The sequence below is a fragment of the Myotis myotis genome, unplaced genomic scaffold (genome assembly GCF_014108235.1).
Source record: "Myotis myotis isolate mMyoMyo1 unplaced genomic scaffold, mMyoMyo1.p scaffold_m19_p_32, whole genome shotgun sequence".
NCBI lineage: Eukaryota > Metazoa > Chordata > Mammalia > Chiroptera > Vespertilionidae > Myotis > Myotis myotis.
This window is the reverse complement of record NW_023416338.1, coordinates 2545091-2566582: the sequence shown is the minus strand read 5'-3', so window position 1 is coordinate 2566582 and position 21492 is coordinate 2545091. Positions and strand designations below refer to the sequence as shown.

Below are 21492 nucleotides of genomic sequence, written 5' to 3'. Positions count from 1 at the left end.
TGGGCTACATCCCAACATCCGAATGGGGTCACTCACTCTACAGTCCTTCCGTCCCCTCTTCCCCAGGCCCTCCCTGGACAGGCCCTCAGTTCTTGCCATAGTTCTACCCTCTTGCTCCCTTCCATCGCCCATGTTCCTCTTCCCAATTGAGCGGGCCACCGCGCCAGTGCGTTCCGAACCTCTTGCATTTATGAACACCCACTGAGTCCCAGGCGCCGCCCGGCCTCAGGCACCCTTCTTCCACCCCTTCGGCCATGGGCAGACGCCCCCAGGCTGTCCTGCACCCCTTCCCCCGCTCGCACCCAAGCTGTCCCGCCCCCACCAGCCTGGCCCCGTTTCCCCAGCGTGGGCCCCTCAACACCGCCTCCTCGCCTCTGCCCCTCCCAGACCCGTTTCCTGCGACCCCTCAACTACCACTTAAGCCACGTCCTCTTCGGAGAGGCTGCTCAAAGCCACAGAACCTACCACCCCCACTCGCCCACAAACTCCCCGACAAGGTCTCCCCCATCAACTCTCTTCCGTTTCATCCGGTGCCGTCGCACGCCGTCTCCGGCAGCTCCTCCGCGACCCCCAAGCTCGTTCCCGCCCCCCCTCCACCCCTGCCTCCACACACCCCCACTGCCCCTCAGCTCCGTCCCTGCGCTGCAGCCCGCCGCCGCGAGCTTCGAGAGGGAGCCCCCGCCCGCGGGCGCAAGCACTCACCTGGGCCTCAGCCGCCGCGCGCCGCCGGTCCCGGGCCGGGTCGGGTCCCCGGCCAGCCCGCCCGCCCGCCCAACAATCCTCCGGCCGCTCCGCTCCGCTCCGCCCCGCCCCGCCGCGCCCGCCGCTCCCCTGCGCGCTCCCGCTTCCGGGTCCCGGAGGGACGGGGAGGGGCGTGACGCCAGAGCGCCGCGGGGCGGGGCGCCACAAACCCCGCCCCCACTGGCTGCTCCCCTGCACCTCCCGCTTCCGGGGGGCGGGGCCTGGGGCCCTGTCCGCGGCCTCCCTCGCTGGTGAGCGGAACCAAGTGTGGGGGGGGACCGCGAGGCGCGCGCTGGGCTCTCCCGCTCCGCCTGCAGCTGCTCTCCCCGGTGGCCCGCGGCCACCCCTCCGGAGGGCTCGGGGCAAGGGAACTTGACGAGCCCGCCTTTGAGCTGAAGGCGGGAAAATGGCGGACTCCTCGGGGCGCGGCTCTGGGTGAGTTGAAATCCCGCGGGTCTGGAATTTGTGGTTGCCGGAGGGAAGCCCTTGGCCGACGGCTGGGGGCAGCGGGCAGCAAAGTTGGGAAACGGGGACCCTTGGGGTGAGAGTCCGGACCTGACCCTTCTAGGAGCCACCAAAGATGCGCAGGTTCAGGGAGGCCCCGGGTGCGACCTCCGCGCATGCTGGGAAAGCGGGCGCGTAGGGTAGACCGCGAGTTCGAGTCCCAGGTCTGCCGCTTCGATGGGGGTCATTCTGGCCAGTGCCTTAAATTCTCCGAGCCTCGCGTCCTTGGTTGCGAAACGGGGCTGATGACGCCACCGCTCAACGTGTAGGTCTCACTGAGCCTTGAAAGCACTTAAAACAGCGGTTCTCAACCTGTGGGTCGCGACCCTTTCACAGGGGTCGCCTAAGACCATCGGAAAACACGTATATAATTACATATTGTTTTTGTGATTAATCACTGTGCTTTAATTATGTTCAATTTGTAACAATGAAAATACATCCAGCATATCAGATAATTACATTACGATTCATAACAGTAGCAAAATTACAGTTATGAAGTAGCAACGAAAATAATTTTATGATTGGGGGTCGCCACAACATGAGGAACTGCATTACAGGGTCGCGGCATTAGGAAGGTTGAGAACCACTGACTTAGAACATGCCTGACCCCTAAGGGTGGCCTGTCGCTGTTAGAACAATCACAGGGAGGGACGGTTATTTGCCCAGAGTCCCATAGGCAAGAACAAGAAAGGCATGGAACACATACCCGGTGCCAGGCGTGATTCCAGGGCTGAGTTTTGTCTTATTTGTTCAGTCGGCTAATGCTTATGGTGCCAATAAGAATGAAAATTAAACGGGCCCCAGAAATCACTTGTATTTCCTCCTCAGCCCTTTGCCCTAACTGTGAGATTGATGTTAGCTTCTCTGAGCTACAGTACCGGGGTGGTACCTGAGGCTGGCACAGGTGTGGTGACCACAACCCCAGGTCCCTGCAGTTTCGGCCTGAGCTCATTTTGTTTGGCTCCAGAGCCCTGACTTAGATCCCAGGGAATCCTTGCTCTTTCCCGTTCCAGCATTGAGACTAACTAGGGGTGACCTGTTGAAGCTCAGGCCCTTGTCTGGAAAACAGATAAAGCAGGCCAAAGGTAGGTATGCATTTGTAGAGTTGGAGATGCCTCCCACCATGGCCTGGGTCTCACTTGGGGGCCCCCCAGCCCAGCTCCACAGGAGGTGGCTACAGCGAACTGAGCAGGTGACCTCTGCTGCTGCAACTAGTGGGACCTGTGATGTCAGCAGGAGTCAAAGAGCCCAGGTCTCACCCTGGCCCCTCCACCTGCTCCTACTGCATGGCTCGTCCCCTGTTCCTGGCGTCCCTGCTTCTTCCCATTTGCCCAGACTGGAAACCTAGGAGGCATTCCAGACTCCCCCGCACCCCACAGCTGATTTGCCAGCCATTGTTCCCTCATCTATTACGTCAGGCTTCATTCTTTCTTTCAGGACATCAAATTAACCATTGTAAGGTGAGCAATTCCATGGCATAAAGACATTCACAATGTCCTGCATCCACCACCTCTGTCCTAGAATGTTTTCTTCAGTCCAGAAGGAAGCTCTATATCCATTAGCACTCCCCATTCCTCACCCAGTGAGTGCACATACCCAGGTTGTCGGTTCGATCCTGCAGGAGGTGGCCAATCAATGTTTCTTTCTCACGTTGATGTTTCTCTCTCTCTCCCTCTCCCTTCCTTCTTTCTAAAAATCAATAAAAAAACATATCCTTGGGTGAGAATTTTAAAAAAGTCTGATCGTCAAACTTCAGAGGGGCGGCGGGTGGTGGTGGGGGAGTGAGAGATCAACCAAAGGACTTGTATGCATGCATATAAGGATAAGCAATGGACACAGACACTAGCGGGGTGAGGGCATGTGCTGGGGGGTGGGGGTGGCCGGGGAGAGGTCAATGGGGGGAAAAGGAGACATATGTAATACTAAACAAAGGATTTTTAAAAAGTCTGCAGTTTAAGCCTCCTAGTCTTATATTTTGTGATGGAAGCTCGAGCAGATGAATATTTAGGCACTGGGATGGTGAGGAGCAGACCCGGTCCCTGTCCTAGAACCTCAGAGCCTGTCTTCTTCCCGGCTGCCAGCAGTCTTCATGAAACATGGCTCTGACAGCGTCTATTCCCCAGGGGCTACAGTGAAAGCCAGAGCCCCCCCTTTTTTGTATGGCTGGCGAACTGAGAATGGTTTGTACATTCTTTTTTTTTTTTTAATATATTTTTATTGATTTTTTACAGAGAGGAAGGGAGAGAGATAGAGAGTTAGCAACATCGATGAGAGAGAAACATCGATCAGCTGCCTCCTGCACATCTCCCACTGGGGATGTGCTCGCAACCCCGGCACACGCCCTTGACCGGAATCGAACCTGGGACCCCCCAGTCCGCAGGCCGACGCTCTATCCACTGAGCCAAACCGGCTTCGGCGGTTTGTACATTCTTAAATGGTGGTTAAAAACATCAATAGAAGAAGAATGTTTGGACATATGAAAATTGTATGAACTTCAAATGTCATTGTATAAATAAAGTTTTATTGGGACATAGCCATACCTGTTTCTTTCCGCATCATCCATGGCTGCTTTGTGCTACGATGGCAAAGTTGAGTAGTTGTGACTAAGCACATGGCCCACAGAGCTGAAAATATTTACCATCTGGCCCTTTACACAGAAAGATTGCCAACCCCCGGGCTGTAGGACCAGGTGCAAGCCCTTAGGTTGGGCATTCAGAGCTGCCGGCTGGCCCAGGGTGCTCTCCTGATCCCACCCCCCTGCCAGTGTTCTCTAGCTAAGCCGTAGGGCTGGTCATTTCCCGCTTCCACATCACTCGCCATTGCTCATACCCTTGGTCTTGTTGGTCCCTGTCTTAGGATGCCCTTCCCAATGTACCTGAGCGAAAGGTGCATTATCACCGCCCCCCCCCCCCCGTTTCCTGTCTGGGGTACCTTCACACTTGCCCAGCAGAAAGATGCTGCTCTTCCCTCTCACGGAGGGAGTTCCACCTGCCGTTCACCGTGCACCCCCAGGGGCAAACAGCAGGCACATAGCCACCTGCTGAATTAATGAACTCATGACAGAGGTTGAGATCTTTGAGGTTCGGCAAAAATGTCCACTCTTCTTGCTCTGTGGGGCGACTCTGTCACCCAGGTGATGGGACTCCACGTTCTTCCTGTCGAGGTGGCCCAGCTTCGAAGAGAAACCGGAGCTGCTCACAGGCTTCCCTCAGCTACTTGTCAAGTACATTAACAAGACCTTGCCCCTCTCTTTTAGGTTGCCTTCTGCAGGGGACCCCAGTACTCCTAGTGGCCCCAAGCCGAAAGGAAAGCAAACACAAGGTGAGTCAAGTTAGAATCTACCTAATGATCCCATGAAATAAAACGTGATTTTTCCCCCCCTAGTAAGTGTTTTTGGGGAATAAAAAAACAAAACAGCAGAGCAAGGGAAATACGGTTTTATCTTCTGTTCAAATCTTGGGAGATTTCTAGTCTGGTCACCCAGCCCCGCCTGCACCCAGGGTTGTGGCAGGACCAGGTAGGGCTCATTTTGGGCTATGCCCAGGACTTGTCGCTTGGAAGTGTGGGTGAAGAGAGCTTGAGCTGAGTTCATTACCAAACATCAGAATTTCCTAAGACTCTTCTCTGAAAGCATATCAGTCCTTTGGGGGTGCCCCATGTCCCATGTCCACCTGAGGGTTTGGGGTCATTGTGAACAGCCCCCTTGATTCTTGGCAGTGCCCAGTGGACTCTTGAGGATCTCCCATGTTGGAGCTGCAGCCTCTGAAATGAAATATTCTCTTAAAGTGTGCTCTGTGGTAGTGCGCGTCTCAGAGAACTTAGAGCAGCGTCTTGTCTATAACATCTATTTACGTGCGGTCTGGTTCTTGAACACAAATTCTGTCCTTCACTGTAACATCGCCACTGTGGAAAACCCACCACCGTTTAAAACAAACAGATGCATACCAGTTTTCTGGAAACTTGAAACTGCTTTCAATTGTCCAAGGAACCCAGAGCCTCGGGTTTTTTCCTGGCTGTACAACACCCAACACAGGATGGCCATGCCTGCTTGGAACCAGGGGTGTCCTTTGCCCCAGTCCCTCATGTCCGGTGGCAGACACCGGGGTTGGCTTGATTCTCTTCCTGGACCCCGCCTGACCCAGCCGTGACTCTATGGACCTCCTTCCTGATGGCCTGAGCCCACTCGTGCTCTGAGCCCATAGGCACAGCTCTTCCCTGCCTGGAGCATGCTCAGGGTGACCACCGCCTCCATGGCCCGCACCAGGCTCCCTGTTAACTGGCGCACCTCCTTTCCTCATGGGGCCGCACTGCAACTGGAATTGCCAGTGGAAGATGCAAATTCCGGTATGAAGTTCTGGTTTGAAATCAGTCTTGCTCCACCTTCGAAGCTGTTAAACTGTGTGATGCTGACTGTCACTCTCCCTGTGTCTCTGCAGTAGAAAGGGAGAGACTGAGCTCTACGGGCACCAAGAAAAAGTGCAGAATCATGCATTTGATCTTTGTTGAGCACCTACTCCCTGCAGGGTGGTGGAGTATAGCAGCAAGCCAGACGGGCACAAGTCCCTGCCCTCAGGGAGCTGGTGGTCTGGGACACAGGCGGTGCACTGAGCGGAGAAGTAAGGAGACCCAGGGTTCAGAGGATGATAACAGACGTGGTGGGAAAAACAGCAGGAAGGGGGTAGCTTATGGGTCCAAAGGAAGTGCTGGGCTGAATAGAGTCGGGAAGGGGGGCCGGTGCAGGAGCAGCCCGTTGGCTGGGAACAGAGTGACTGAGGGGAGCGAGGAGGTGACTAAGTCAGAAGGACGCCCTGAGTCGTGCCAGGCCTGTAATGTGCCTAGAGATGCTCAGGCTCCACCAGCTGCTGGGTCTGCCGGATAGCCTGTTGTCAGCCACCAGGGGCCAGCCAGCCTGCGGGCCACAGGTGTGTCAGGAGGGGAGGCATGTGAGCGAGCACTGTGCCCAGGCCTGCTGGTGGCTCAGTATGAGGGTGGCTCGCTGAGAAGGGCTGATGGGCTTTGGAACACGGAGGTCTTGATGGTCTTGCTGAAATGCGTTTCTTCTGTGGGTGGTGGTGTGAGAGACAGGTGTGTGGGGTGGGGGATTCAAGGGAAGAGGGAGAAGAGAAAGCCAGCATTGTAAAGGGAAGCAGAGAAATGGGGGTGAGCCAAGGGGGTAGGTGCGGGGAGATTAACAGTGTGACCTGTGGAGAGGAGCAGGAGTGGAGTGGGGGTGAGGAAGAGAGGGGTTTCCGGGGCAGGTTTGTTTTTTTTTTTCTTAAATAATGTATGTTTGTTTGTTTATTTTTTTTTTAATATATTTTTATTGATTTTTTACAGAGAGGAAGGGAGAGAGATAGAGAGTTAGAAACATCGATGAGAGAGAAACATCGATCAGCTGCCTCCTGCACATCTCCTACTGGGGATGTGCCCGCAACCCAGGTACATGCCCTTGACCGGAATCGAACCCGGGACCTTTCGGTCCGCAGGCCGACGCTCTATCCACTGAGCCAAACCGGTTTCGGCTGTTTGTTTATTTATTTATTTTATTTCAGAGAGGAAGGGAGAGAGAAACATCAATGATGAGAGAGAATCATTGATCGGCTGTCTCCTGCACGCCCACACTGGGGAGCAAGCCTGCAACCTGGGCATGTGTCCTGGCCGGGAATCGACCGGTTTGTAGGTCGATGCTCAATCACTGAGCCACGCCGGCCAGGCTCCAGGGCAGTTTCTTTACCGGGTGGGGCTTGGCTCTGACAACAAGAGTGGGGGTTCTCTTTACGCAGGAGCAGAGGTCCATCCACATGGGGTCAGGATGCTGCCCTGAGGTTTGGAGGGCGGGTGGGTTTCCTCCATCCTTGTTCAATGCCCCAGGGGCAGGAATGGAAGGAGACCTGCGCTGTGTCTGAGAAAGGGCCTTGGTGCTGAGTGCGTCCAGGGGGTTGTTCCTGAGCTAGGAGAGGTGGGGTGAGGGGATGTGAAAGATGGTACCATGAGTAGGTCAGAGGAAGCGGGGGAAGCGGTGTTTGGGGTCATGAGCACAGGGAGTGAGCTGGGGAGAGTGGAGGAGGCAGCAAACAGATGGCCGTCTGTGGTAGGTCTGTCTTCCTTTACCTGCCCAACCCCTGAGTCCCCTTTCTGCGCCTGTGGATCTCTGGCTTTGCCCGGAGCCCTGGGACTTGTACACAGTAGGTGTCTCATACATGTTTTTGCACGCAGTAGGTTCCCATAAATGTTCTTACATATAATAGGTGTCCCATACATACTTGAGGGTACTGAAGGGCAGGCTCTGAGAGGAGCAAGGGGGATCAGCTGTTGAGCAGGGAGGGCCAATGGCACCTGGCTCTGGGGGAGGCGGTGTGGTCCTCGGTGCGGGCGGGTCTGCACACACCACTATTGTAGGTTTGTTATAAACCAACAGTGTGTTCCCCACAGGAGGAAAAATGGTCGAATCCCGATACCTGCAGTATGAGAAGAAACCCACTAAAAAGGTAACACACAATGTTTGAAACAGTTCGGAAGGGAGTTCTAACGAACTTAGGATTCTGACACAAGTTACCCGAGCCAGGCACCCCCTGGTTCTAAGGCAGAGTTTTGGGGACTTTGCCTAGTTGTCCTTCCTGCAGAGACCTGTGTCTCTGTCGTGAGTGGCCAGTCTCTTTGAGAATCCTTTTGCAAAGCCATGATCTCTGTTGAAACCTAAAATTGTTCTGCTTTTCAACCCCATCATTTCTTTTCTGGATTCTGTCCTGGGAGCAGTTCTGGCAAGTGCCCAGCGCACAGTCTCCGGCCTTAGCTGGTATTTAAAAAAATACCTGCAGGGCTATAGGAATGACTGGGGAAATGACGTACCTGAAACACTAGTAGTAGAGAGAGTTTCATGAACTACCTGTAGTCACACCATGAAAATTATGAAACCATTTAAATGACAGCATGAAACACTTAACAACATGAGAGTATACTTTGTATGATGTTTAATAAAAGCTAGCACCATGGCCCAACCAGTGTGGCTCAGTGGTTGAACGTCAGCCTATGAACCAGGAGGTCACGGCTCGATTCCCAGTCAGGGCACATTTCCGGGTTGTGGGCTCGATCCCCAGTTGGGGACATGCAGGAGGCAGCCAGTCAATGATTCTCTTTCATGATTGATGTTTCTATCCCTCTCTTCTCTTCTCTGAAGGCAATAAAAATATATTTAAAATAAACAAACAAACAAAAAACCAATCAGTATGTTACCCAATTATATATTTGTTTCAGTGTGTACCTACTGAGAATGTGTTGAGGTGAAGGTCATGTTATCCCCAAATAATTGTTTCTGGTAAAAATTAGTTATATATTCATTTCCACTCTTAAAATCTGGATAGAGTGGGTGGTGGGTTCTTAAAAATGTGACCTAAAATACAGCTTGAAGAAAAAGGATAGTTTTATATAAACTATTTGATATGCTTCTTGGAGTGGTTTTTTTTAAATGGGCTTTAAAAAAGTTTATTGGGATGGCATTGGTTAATCGGATCATATGGGTTTCAAGTGTACAGTTCTATGATACAAGATCTATATATTGCATTGTGTGCCCAGCACTCAAAGTCAAACCAGCTTCCGTCACCATATATGCATTTGGTCCCTTTTGCCCCCTCCCCACCCCTTTCCTCTGGTGACGACTGTTGTCTGTGAGTTTTGTATCTCATATATGAGTGAAATCATATGGTTCTTAGCTTTTTAGGACTGACTTCTTTTGCTTAGCATAGTATTCCCAGGGTCTATCCATGTTGTCGCGAATGGCAGTATTTCATCTCTCCTTATGGTTGAGTAGTATTTCATTGTGTATATTTACCACATCTTCTTTGGACTTTATTTTTAGAGCAGTTTTAGGTTAATAGCAAAATTGAGCAGAAGGTACCTCCCCACCCCATGCATGTGTAGCCTCCCCCACAATCAACATCCTGTACCAGAGTGGTGCACATTTACAGTTGGTGAGCCTACGTTGACACATCGTCACCCAAAATCTGTAGTTTACAGTGTTGAAGTGATACTCAACAAAGGATCACAGTCCACACGTCATAATTTTAATGTTGCCTTGCAAACTTGGTTACAGCGCCCCCGTGTGTCTACTTGCTGCATGTAGTAGTCTATTTTATCTTACCTTATTTTATTTTATGTTATGTTATTTTATTTTTTGTTAATCCTCACCTGGGGATTTTTCCCCATTTATTTTTGTAAGTTTTGAAGATTAATACCTGTACAAAAACTTGGTTTTTCCTGATGACCCAAGTAATATAGTTTGTCTATAAAACTGGCAAATACTAAAAAGTATACAGAAAATCAGTCATCTGTAATCTGCCATGACAGAGATAATCACTGGCAAAAATTGTGGTGGTTTCCTGTGTTCTGTGTACGTGAGGGGACCCTTTTTGACAAAAGTAGCTTGACCTGCATGTATGCAATTAAATGTCAGAACTCCTTAAGCCTGTCCTTTGCCTCAAAGTATGAGCAGATGCAAACCTTGCAGACGTGAAGGGGCCCCTTCTCATGAAGGGAAAGTATTGTGCGCCCTGAGTGTCCTGTGTTCCCAACAGGCTCCTGCGGGAGATGTTTTAAAGACCAGCGGGAAGATCCCTGAAGGCGGACGGAAACCCAGCTCCCTCCAGAAGAGCAAAGGTGTGTACGATGGGGGGAGGGCGTAGGTCAGCCGTGGAGCTAGCAGGTGTTGAGTGTGGTGGTGAATTATGTTTTCAAGTTAAAAGTCCCTCTTTTCTTTCTTGGAAGCATCAGACGAAAGAGCTGGGCAAAGTGTAAGGACAGATTCGGGGCATGTGGGGAGCTGAAAGGGGGTGGCGGGGGAGTGGGGGGGTCTCTTCCTTCCTGTGTGACCTCAGAGAGGAGCCCAGTTGCCGTTATGGCTCTTCCTTGTGGCACCAGTTCCTTAACCGAGTGACTGTTTTCGCCAGAGCTCCACGACCAGGACCAGAAAAGGTGCGAGGCCTCATCCTCCTGCCTCTCACTGCCTTGGGTCGCGTCTTCCTGTGTAATGGTCTCCCTGTGTTTTTCATCTAAAAGCTGTCACCGAAGTGACATGAAAAGCTTTCAGTTTTTCTGATTATAGAAGTGGCATGTGTTCATTGTTTAAAAAAATGGAAAATGTGGACGAGGAGGGAAAGTTCCCTCACAATCTGCCAATCCGACCATCACTTTTGGTGGGTTTGGTGTTCCGTTCTAGGCAGTGTGTTCACCTAGAAGTCGGGGAGGGCCCTCCCACCGTAGCAGTTTGTCCAGTGCCTCACGTGCCCATCTCTACAGCAAATTGGGCAGCTCTTTTGCATGAGAGCAATTCACAAAGGGCAGAACTCTTCCTTGGCTCTCACCTCCTTCTTCAAAATGGTGGCAGCTTTGAGTTCTCCTACAACTACAGATTTTCAACTTTATTGTTCAGATCAAGGGTCAGCAAACCTTTTCTGGGCCAAATGGTTAATATTTTAGTCTTTGCAAGACAGACACTCTCTGTCACAAAGACTTCACTGCCATTTACAGCATGAAAGCAGTCACAGACCATACATACATGAATGAATATGTCTGTGTCCCAATAAAACTTTTTTAAAAAATATATTTTTATTGATTTCTGAGAGGAAGGGAGAGAGAGAGAGAGAGAAACATTAATAATGAGAAAAAAATCATTGATTGGCTGCCTCCTGCACACCTCCTACTGGGGATTGAGCCCACAACCTGGGCACATGCCCTTGACTGGAATTGAACCTGAGACCCTCCAGTCTGCAAGCCAACGCTCTATCCACTGGGCCAAACCACCCAGGGCCCAATAAAACTTTTAACAAACACAGGAAGTGGACTGGGTTTGGCCTGCAAGCTGTAAGTGTGCTGATACTAGGTTAGATGTTTGTCAGAATTTGCACTGTTCCTTGACGCAGGCATGACTGAGAAGCAGGCATCGTCTTCTAGTGTTTTCTTGTGCAATTAGTTGAGCGCCCTGCATGAAGCTGAGAAACAGCATGGGCTGAGGGGCCTAAAACGGGCCTGCCACATTTTAAAGTCAGGGTTCTCAGCTGGGGCAATTCTGACCCCAGGGGACACTGGACAATGTCCGGGGTTGTTGCAGAAGTAGGCGGTGTAATGGGTGGTGGCCCAGGACCTGTTCAACACCTGGGAGTGCACAGGAGAGCACACAGCAAAGAATTACCCAGCCCCAAATGTCAGCAGTGCCAAGGCTGAGAAACCAGAATTCAAGCGTAGCCCTGGTGTAGAAGGACTGTTTTTTGAGTTCTGTCATATGGATTTATAGGAAATTACATTTTCTAATGGAGATACTGTACATGCAGGTGACAAAACAATTAACCTGTGCAAAAGCCATAGCAATAAAAAGTCATCCTTTTCCACGTCCAGTTCCAGCTTCTCACCCAGGAGGCAGCTGCTCTTGATAAGTTTTCCTCTGTCTAGAATTTTGTAAAAGTTTTAACACAAACGGTACCTTGCCCTACACATTATGGTGACTTTGCTTTTTTTGTTTCCTCGTATTTATTTTCTCAGCTGCATGGTTGCTCATGAAATTGTTTTCTCTTTTAGTTCCTGACATGACAGTGTGTATCTGACATACCGCTGCTCGTTCTGCAGCGCTCTGGGGGCCTTGCTAAATTAACGCAGTGCACCACTGCCCATTTCAGATGGTGCAAGGCATAACTGCACAGTTTTAAATAGAGGCTAAAGGATGAAGGGGACTCCTGGGAAGATGAACGTTCCAGAAGCTGCTGGAGAAAGAAGGAGAAAGAGCTGAGGGCAGAACAAATACATGGCATGCATTAGGCTCATACTGTGCACACAGCAGCTTTTATTAAACTAAGTAGAAAGACTTACTTGCATCTTTGGGTTTTACAGAATGCCTCTCTTGTCTAGTTCTTTAAAATATATTCAAGTAGCCCTGGCCGGCTTGGCTCTGTGGATAGAGCATCGGCCTGCAGACCGTAGGGTCCCAGGTTCAATTCCTGGTCAGGGCACATGCCCGGGTTGTGGGCTCGATCCCTAGTGCAGGACCTGCAGGAGGCAGCTGATCCCATGATGTTTTTCTCCCTCTCCCTTTCTCTCTGAAATCAATAAAAATATGTTAAAAAATATAATAAAAGAGAAACATGCAAATTAGCTGCCCCTTCACGTTGCCCATAAGCCACCCCACAAGCCATACCCACAAGCCAATCAGGATCGAGTGTGCAAATTAACCCAACCAAGATGGCGCAACTGCGGAGCTGAAGCGCACAGGAGGCTTGGGTTGCCCCCGGTGATGGAGGAAGCCAAGCCTCCCGCCTGCCCTGGCCCGCCCTGGCCTCCACTCAAGGCTACAAAGTTTTAATTATAGAAGATAAATAAATCCCAGATACCTGCTTCCAGCCTCCCTGGCCTCCGCTGAAGGAGGCCCTGAAAATAAAAAAGAAAAAAAGGAGGGGCTGGGAGCTTGGGTTGCTGGGGGCCGTGGCCAGCCTGCAAACAACCATCAGCCCCTCACCCAGGCTGGCCAGGTACCCCAGGGGGGACCCCTACCCTGAAGGGGGTGTGGCCAGCTTGAAAACAGCCCTCAGCCCCTCACCCAGGATGGCCACGCCTCCCCAATGGGGACCCTTACCCCATGGGGGCGTGGCCGGCCTGCAAACCACCACAGGCCCCTTGCTCAGGCTGCTCCATGCCCCAAGGGAACCCCTATCCTGATCCAGGACACCCTTCAGGGCAAACCAGCCAGCCCCCATCCGTGCACCAGGCCTCTATACTAATAAAAGGGTATTATGCAAATTAGACTGGGAGACCTTCTAGGAGACCTTCTAGACATTCTTCTGGACAAAGCCATGGTGACGGGGCCAAGGTAGAGGCGGTTAGAGGCCAAGAGGGGAGGGCATTTGTGGGTGATCAGGCTGGTGGGGGTAAGCAGACCAGCAGGGGGGCCAGTTGGGGGCAAGCAGGCCGTCAGTGGGGGTCAGTTAGAGGTGATCAGGACAGCGGGGGCGGGGGGCAGTTTGGAGTGAGCAGGCCAGCAGGGGGGGCAGTTGGGGGCAAGCGGGCCAGTGGGGAGAGGAGGTGGGGGCAAGCAGGCCAGCAGAGGGGGCAGTTGGGAGTGAGCAGGCTGGCAGGGGAGGCAGTTGGGGGCAAGCACACTGGCATGGGGAGGCAGTTGGGGGTGAGCAGGCCAGCAGGCAGAGTGGTTAGGGGCAATCAGGCAGGCAGGCAGGCAGGTGAGCGGTTAGGAGTCAGCAGTCCTGGATTGTGAGAGGGATATCTGACTGCTGGTTTAGGCCCGATCCCTGTAAACCGGCAGTAGGACATCCTTCGAGGGGTCCCAGATTGGAGAGGGTGCAGGCTGGGCTGAGGAACACCCCCTCCCCCCGTGCATGAATTTCGTGCACCGGCCACTAGTATATATATATATATTTATTTATTCAAGTTGATGGCTGGGAATTTCCCAAGGTTTTCTGCCTTCTCTACTACCTAGCAAGAAGCTTAGTTTTAGAAGCAAGTGGTATTGTCCAGAAGGTTGCCTGCTTCCTGGCCTGGGTGTAGAGCCTCTTAGGGACTGTGTTGACTGAGGGATTCTCATTGGGCCCACAGAAAGCAGTGGGATCTTCGACAAAGGCGACCTGCAGTCCACGTTGCTGGAAGGACACGGCACCGCCCCCCCGCACCTGGATCTCTCAGCCATCAATGGTAAACTGTTCATTTCACCCCTTGTTTTCCCAGCTGGGGGTGGCAGTGCATCTTAGCAAGCTGCCAAAGGATGCTCTTCTCACCTTAAAAATGCTTTCCTTGATTTTAGACAAGAGTATGCTCAGAAAGACTCCACAATTAGAAAAAAAAGTGTCAAAGAAAACTGAGTCGACATCATTTTCTGCCTCACAGGAAAAGGACCCAGTAAGTGTATGAAAAGAGAGGGAAGTGCTAATGGGTCGGATAAATCTGGTTTAGCTCCTGCCCTGGGCCAGGTGCTGTGGGAAACCTGGGGCTCCAGGAACATGCCTTTTAGGACAAAAGCCAACACACGTTCTTTTTTTTTTTTTTTTTTTTTAAAAAATATATATTTTATTGATTTTTTACAGAGAGGAAGGGAGAGGGAATAGAGAGTTAGAAACATCGATGAGAGAGAAACATCTATCAGCTGCCTCCTGCACACCCCCTACTGAGGATGTGTCTGCAACCAAGGTACATGCCCCTGACTGGAATCGAACCTGGGCCCCTTCAGTCCACAGGCTGACGCTCTATCCACTGAGCCAAACCAGTTAGGGCAAGCCAACACACATTCTTAGGTTGTTTAAAGAGTTTGTTTCTACAAGAACACATACAGGAGTAGATACAAATGTGGGATCATGGGAAGAATGGGATTGGGACCTTGTTTGCGGTGCCGTGCTAGGGAAGGTGCGAGGCTGGACCCGTCCCAGGGCAGGAAGAGGTCTAGGCTGTGGTCTCACTGGAGTGGGAGGTTTGAGTCCTGGTTCCAGAGTGGCGCTGAGTGAGAGGGGCAGACCATCCTCTTTGTTGTCACAGAGCACCCAAACAGGCTAAACGAGATCATAGAAACAGCAGGTGGAACGAAATAAATAAAGTGCGTGTGGATCAGCGTTCTTTCCCTCCCGGGGAGAAAGCTGGATATGTACCAGTTCATTGGGGACCCAGAGTATCTTTTCTTTCTCCTTAAGGATCTCTCCGAATTGATGGAATCCCAAACATTACTCCTGACCCTACTGACCGTGAAGGTGAAAATGGAACCGCATTATGCGTGACCTGGATGGAAGGGCAGCCTCTGTCCGCCAAGAGCTGGAGTCCCCTCCGGCCTGAGCTCTTGTTCTACACCTAACAGATGGAGAACAGCCTCGCAGCATTTGAGGAAGAGGCAGAAAGGAATTTGGTAACGGTGTGCCAAGAGAAGAAGCAGCTCCTGAAAAAGGCCCACGAGCTAAAGCGCAAACTTCTCCTCTGTCAGAAGAAGCGGGAGCTGGTGGATGTCCTCAACCCCCAGGTCAGTGGTGGCAGGGTCTCTGAGCCATGTGTCCCCGCTGGTCATCGCGGTGTCTGGAGGGATTAGTTACAGTGGCTGTCACCCCTGGCCTGGCTCTAAGTTTGTGCTTGGCTTTTGACACCAGCGGGTATTGGTATGTAACTGTTTATAAGAGGATGTGCCCATAATGTTAGGTGCCAGCCTGCAGAGGGACCTGTCCTTTCGGCACACACATATCCTTCAGGCGCCCACAGCTGTGCCCAGTGACAGGAAGACATGCTTCAGGCCTGCCCAGGGGGCCAGGGTGCAGGTGGGAGGCACAGTCTTGGCACCACGTGGTCAGTGCTGGGACACAGTCGTCCACACCAAGGAAGATCATAGAGCAAACCCTTGGAAACGAAGGGCTGGTCAGGGGCGTAGCTCCTCATTCAGTGTGTGCATGTCCCGGGGCTGCCGTGACGAAGTCCCACAGACTGGGCAGCTTCAACAGCGGACACTTACTCTTTCTCAGCCTGGAGGCTGGAGTCCGAGATCAAGGCGTCGGCAGAGTTTGCTCCTTCCAGGGGCTGTGAGGGAAGGATGTGTCTTGGGTCTCTGCTTGGCCTGGAGGCTGTCTTCTCCCAGTCTCTTCACTTGGTGCGTGTTTGTCTCCAATTCTCCGCCCTTTACGAGGACATCGGGAATATAGATCAGTGCCCACTGACTCAGTCCCTCTGTAAAGGCCCTGTCTCCAAATCAGGTCACATTCTGAGTGGCTGGTGGTTTGGATGTCAACCGAGGAATTATGGGGTTCAGCCTGGGACACCCAATGGTGCACGTGTTCGTGCATGTGCCCAGGCTGTGGGCTGAGAAATGAGTGGAAGGAAAAAAAAAGACAAATAATGAATCCTTACAGTGCCCTGTGATAGCGTGTATGAGGGAAAGGGGAGTTGGTGGGGATGGCCTTGAGGCGGGGCAGGCATTTCAGCTCGGTGCTCCAAAGCAGGAGGGCACAGCCTTCCTGGGTCCCCTCTGATCCCAATGGAGGGCTGGCCCTGGAGTGCGCTGGCAGGTGGATGCATGTTCATGGCAAGGAGGGTGGCCAGGAGTGAGGGGAGAGCCCACCCACCTGCTGAGCCTCCTGGAGGATCCCTAGATCCCGAAAGAACAGCCTGTGTCTTACCCTCACACGTGCCAAGTGTGAAACTTCCGGGCGGTGACTGCCGGTCTCGTCTCATCGGCCCCTCTCCCTCCTGCTGCAGATCGAGATGCTCAGCCCCTACGCGGCTGTGTCTGAAAGCTTCAAGGAGCAGTACAAGGCCCTCGCGACGGCCCTGGACACCACGAGGCACGAGCTGCCTGTGAGATCAGTTCACCTGGACGGAGGCGCGCAGAAGTTCTTAGGTAGGACGGGCATCTGCTGGGCGAGGAACGGGAAACTACCAGCGGGTTTGGCACTTCCTGTGTGCCGGCACTTTATTCCTTCATGGCATCCTCACAAGCCTCATGTTAGGTAGATGGCATGTCCCCCTTCACATGGCACAGGATGTAGGGTGCTGGCAAGACTGGTTTGTCCAGAGTGGCACCCCAAGAAAGAGCCATGCTGGGATTGGAACCCAGGCCTGTGGTTTCCTTGTTGATGTCCTACCCCGCTGAAAGGCATTCTTGGGGAGCGGCCTGCAACCCCACAGCCTTGAGAGAGGGGCTCTACTAAGGTGCATTGTTGATGGGCAGTGATAGGGCTGCAGACCCCCACCCTCTGCCTTCTACACAGAGCCAAGGGGTCCCTTTCCTGCAGAGAGGTCCCATCTAGTCCTCCACCTAAAGAAAGGGCAGGTGTGAAGTGCTGTGCTTGATCTTAAAATTCTCTTTAGAACAGCTGTCTTCCCAAAGCAGGTTTTCAATTGCCCTGGAGTTTGGTTATTTCTAAGCAGAGCTCTCATGAGCCTCTAAATATATTTTGCTGATGTAGTAAAATATCGCCACCTAAAATCAGGCGGACTTTCCCTGCAGAACTTCGCACAAAGGCAGTTCAGGATCCCAAAGGGTGTTGCTGTATTGGCAGCTTCAGACAGAGACTTAAAATTTTTTTAAAAAAGCTTTATTGATATACAACTCAGGTACCATACAGTTTGTCCACTTAAAGTGTACAGTTCATTGTTAATATATTCATAGGGATGTGCAACTATTACTATACTCTAATTTTAGGACGTTTTTGTTTCCCCCAAAAGAAACTCAGTATCTATTAGCTGTCACTTCCGATCGCTGCTTATCTCTCAGCCCTAAGCAATGACTGATTAACTTCCAGACAAAGATGGTTTTTAATAAAATCAAGCCTTTTCCAATGTGAAATAGTATATATCTGATATGGGATCTTGAAAAATGAGTCTGTTGAATGACTATCTGTGTCTGGGTTTCCTGTTGTATGGTTGTTGCAGTCAGTGGCACATCTGTGACTCTTGTACTCTGTTTCAGAAAAGCTCCTTAGATAATTGCTAGGAGTTGGGATTAGGGAGGGTATGAGTTGTTTGTGGCTGCTGTAACAAAGGCCCACAAACCGGGTAGCTTAAAACAAGAGAAGTGTATTCTCCCTCAGTTCAAGGGGCCAGAAGTCCAGAATCAAGGTGTGGGCATGGTTGGTTCTTTCTGGAGGCGCTGAGGGAGAACCCATTCCAGGCTTCTCTCCCAGCTGCTTCCTTGGCTGCTGGCAGCATCACTCCAGTCTCTGCCCCCATCTTCTCATTGCCTCGTCCCTTGAGTGCCTCCGTGTCTGAATCTCACTCTTCTTAGAAGGGCCCCAGTTATTGGAATGGGCCCTACCCTATGACCTCATTCTAACTCAGTTACATTTCCAGTAAGGTCATATTCAGACATTTGAGAATAGGACCTGAACAGGTCTTTTGGGGAGGACACAATTTAGACCACATTGGGGGGAAAGAGATGTGTTTGTAAGAACCCTTATAAGGTTCCCAAAATGTTAAAATGTTTGGTTGTGATGTGTGTACACATGTAGCTGGTAAATGGGACATGTGCCAGGATTGGAGAGACGCTGGTGTCCCTAGAGCAGGTGGGACACAGCGCCATTGTAGGCAATACTTCACTGGGGCGGGAGGTACTGTATCGAAGGGAACCATGGGATTCTTTTTTAAGTTACTCATAGCACAGGCTTTCTCCACTTTTTGCATTCGTTTCTGTTGGGGATGCTGGAGTGGCATTCCAGGTCTGTTCCAATGACCGCCTGGACAGTGGACACGCCTGACCCATGGCCTCCGGCAAAGGGGCACAGAGGTGGTACCAGTGCACGGATGTCGTCCTTCATGACTCTCTCAGCCTTTGAGCCTTCGTAACAGGAGAGCGTTCCGATGAAATGAGAACTATCTAGCCAGCCACCTCGCTCACACGTGGGCTGCTTGGGGCACCGTGAAGCCCATGGCTGATGCCCTCTCCCCACCCTCCTCAGATGATTTGCAGCGGGAATTGACGACCACACACCATCTGTTGGGAGAACTTGGGGTCTGCAGTTCAGAAGAAAACGGGAAAGTGCTAGATCTGCTGGGTGAACTGAAGGAAATGACCCAAAAGAAGGATCTGGAGCTCCGAAGGTATTTCAGAAAATATTTTAAGAAAAAGATAGCACCCTGGCTGGTGTGGCTCAGTTGGAGCACTGTCCTGTATACCAGAAGGTTTTGGGTTGGTGCCCATTTGGGGTGCACACCAATTGATGTTCTCTCTCACATCAGTGATTCTCTCTCTAAAATCAATAAGCATATCCTCAGTGAGGAGTAAAAAGGGGGGTGGGGGGCGGAGGCTGGCCAGTGTGGCTTATTTGGTTGAGCATCATCCCATGCACCTAAAGGTTGCTGTTCGATTCCTGGTCAGGGCGCATGCACAGGTTTGTAGGCTTAATCCCCAATAGGGGGCGTGCAGGAGGCAGCCAATTGATGTTTCTCTTCCTCTCCTTTCCTCTCTCTAAAATCAGTAAAAACATATCTTAAGAAAAAGATAGCATATACATAAATATATATATATATAATTACATAATATTACTTTTTATAAAAGAAGAAAAATAGCCTCCCATCAGACAGAGATGTGCCATTAACAGCTGCCCTGTGCAGAGAGCGGGCAGCCCTGGCATGGCAGGGTCCAGCAAGGCAGGGAGAAGGGAGAGGGTAAAAGCCTTCAGCCCACCTGAAACCTCAAGTGGGTTCCCCAACAGCCAAAATAGAAAGGGCAATGGCATCACCCCTCATTCACTCCTCGAGACCACACAGCACTGCGGGCGCCTTGGATCGGGCTGTTCATGTTTTAAATGTTTTCCAGGGTAAGGGCCTGGGGTGATCTTTTTGGAACTTCTTATTGGAGTATAAGTACATATAGAAAAGGCACAGATTGTAGTGGTACAACGCGAGGGGTTTCCCAGCGTGTGCCCACGTGGAACCAGCCCTAGGCCAGCCCCCACAATCACCCCGATTTTCTGCTCTCACTCCAGGGGATTTCTAACCATGGGGCTTTCTTCCACGTGTTCCAGAAAGAATCTTGCTTTCTTCTCCTTTACAATGCTAAACATACCTCCTGAGACGCCTACAGTATTTGAAAGGTGCTGATGGAAGTCAAATGCCACCCGCTGTGAGTTGGCTTCTTCTGGCCCCAGGATGAAATGGGGACACACCAGAGCATTCTGGATTGCAAAGGTCACAGGCTCGAGTGGTTAAACATGCTCATGTAACACCTGTGTCCCCACCACCATGTACTGCGAGGGCGGGCTGGGATACTGCCCCATTCACAGTTCTTCTTAAAAACACATATTTTTATTGCTTTCAGAAAGGAAGCGAGAGGGAGAGAGAAACCTCCATGATGAGAGAGAATCATTTGTCAGCACAGCCCCTACTGGGGATCGAGCCTACAACCTGGGCATCGAGCCTACAACCTGGGCATCGAGCCTACAACCTGGGCATGTGCCCTGACTGGAATCGAACTGTGACCTCTTGGTTCATAGGTTAATGTTCAACCACTGAGCCACACTTGTTTCTTGAACAAATGAATCTTTCCTTTCATGCCTGCCTGGCCCTGTTCTTGGGGCTTCCCTGTTAGTGCTCTGTTCAGACAGCTTACTGACCCGCGCTTTCCCGTGAGTGCTCGGGCGGAATCCACCCGGACCCGCTGCCTCTGCGCTGCCACCTTGGCGAAGGCAGGGGCGCCTTGGCTCCTCCCGGCCCTCGGGCACGGGGGACAGAAAGCATCATCCCTTCCGTTATTCCCGCAGGAGCTTTGCCCAGGTGCAGGAACTCTCTGCTGGAGTGAGTAAGGAGGCAGCCTTAATCAACCAGGAGGTCTGGGAAGAGGCCCAGGGCCCGGTGGCCCCCCGCCGGTGGTATTTCAATGAGGAGGACACTCGAGGGGCCACTTGGGGAGAGGCCAGCAGCCCGCTCCTCTCAGGTGCTGACAAGCCCTGCGCACGGTGAATCCGCACGCAGGCTGTGACCCTAGCCCAGTGGGGCCTCTGCAAACCCTCGGGAAGAAAGCTCTGTCCGGGACGCCTCTGCGCCAGGGCACCAGTGTGGTGTTCCGGAAACTCACGCACTTTAGTCACTTAGCTTGGCACTACAGCTGGTTTTGTGTGATAATCTTGTTTTATATTAAGAAATAAACTGTTTGGCAACTGAGTTTGGTTTTTATGTAAGGGGGAAGCAGGAGACACTGAGTATTTCACTCTCAAGGTGATTCCTTCCTCCAGTCACGGGGCTGTTCTGTTTAATGTCCGAAGCAAGTGGGGAGTTGGTCCTCAACTGGAAATTCTCCATCCAGTCCAATGGCCCAGCACCGGTCGCTGGAGCACCTGCGGGCTTTGCCGTTGCTCCACTCTACACTCCACACGGGACGGTGCCACGGAGAATTTCCTCCCCCGCTCATCGGCTCCCGTCTGCACCACGTGGGCTCCGGCAGGCCTGCTGTTCCCACGGACATGGCTGCTGCGGTGCAATGCCTGCTGCGGTGCGACACCGGGAGGGTTAGTGCTCTGGGGGTTCCATGGACATGGCTGCTGCGGGGCGACACCGGGAGGGTTAGTGCTCTGGGGGTTCCCGTGGACATGGCTGCTGCGGGGCGACACGGGAGGGTTAGTGCTCTGGGGGTTCCCGTGGACATGGCTGCTGCAGGGCGACACGGGAGGGGTGGTGCTCTGGGGGTACCATGGACATGGCTGCTGCGGGATGACACGGGAGGGGTGGTGCTCTGGGGGTTCCCGTGGACATGGCTGCTGCGGGACAACACGGGAGGGGTAATGCTCTGGGGGTTCCCGT

The 21492-nt window shown here is 52.0% G+C and overlaps 2 protein-coding genes across 10 annotated transcripts in view; one reads left to right on the top strand and one right to left on the bottom strand.

Moving 5' to 3' along the window:
• Window positions 1-764, bottom strand: part of MYO9B (myosin IXB) — an 86683-nt gene extending 85919 nt beyond the window's left edge. For all 9 annotated transcript variants that reach the window (XR_004966659.1, XM_036302469.1, XM_036302470.1 and 6 more), the window contains exon 1: window positions 703-764. The gene's annotated coding sequence lies outside the window, so the exon portion shown is untranslated. The remainder of the gene's footprint in view (window positions 1-702) is intronic.
• Window positions 765-944: 180 nt separating this feature from the next.
• Window positions 945-20856, top strand: HAUS8 (HAUS augmin like complex subunit 8). The gene is made up of 11 exons (XM_036302655.1): window positions 945-1176; window positions 4502-4566; window positions 7678-7733; window positions 9816-9897; window positions 13834-13929; window positions 14039-14133; window positions 14916-14972; window positions 15077-15235; window positions 16456-16597; window positions 18654-18795; window positions 20457-20856. Exons 1-11 carry the CDS (start codon window positions 1148-1150, stop codon window positions 20653-20655), a joined length of 1122 nt encoding a protein of 373 aa, XP_036158548.1. The 5' UTR covers window positions 945-1147; the 3' UTR covers window positions 20656-20856.
• Window positions 20857-21492: the final 636 nt, after the last annotated feature.

Bases quoted from the DNA above. Each gene is read 5' to 3' on its own strand.
- HAUS8 (XM_036302655.1), top strand. From the start codon at position 1,148: ATGGCGGACTCCTCGGGGCGCGGCTCTGG. The intron at 9,898-13,833 runs GTGTGTACGATG...TTGGGCCCACAG, and splicing joins CTCCCTCCAGAAGAGCAAAG to AAAGCAGTGGGATCTTCGAC. The intron at 14,134-14,915 runs GTAAGTGTATGA...TTTCTCCTTAAG, and splicing joins CCTCACAGGAAAAGGACCCA to GATCTCTCCGAATTGATGGA.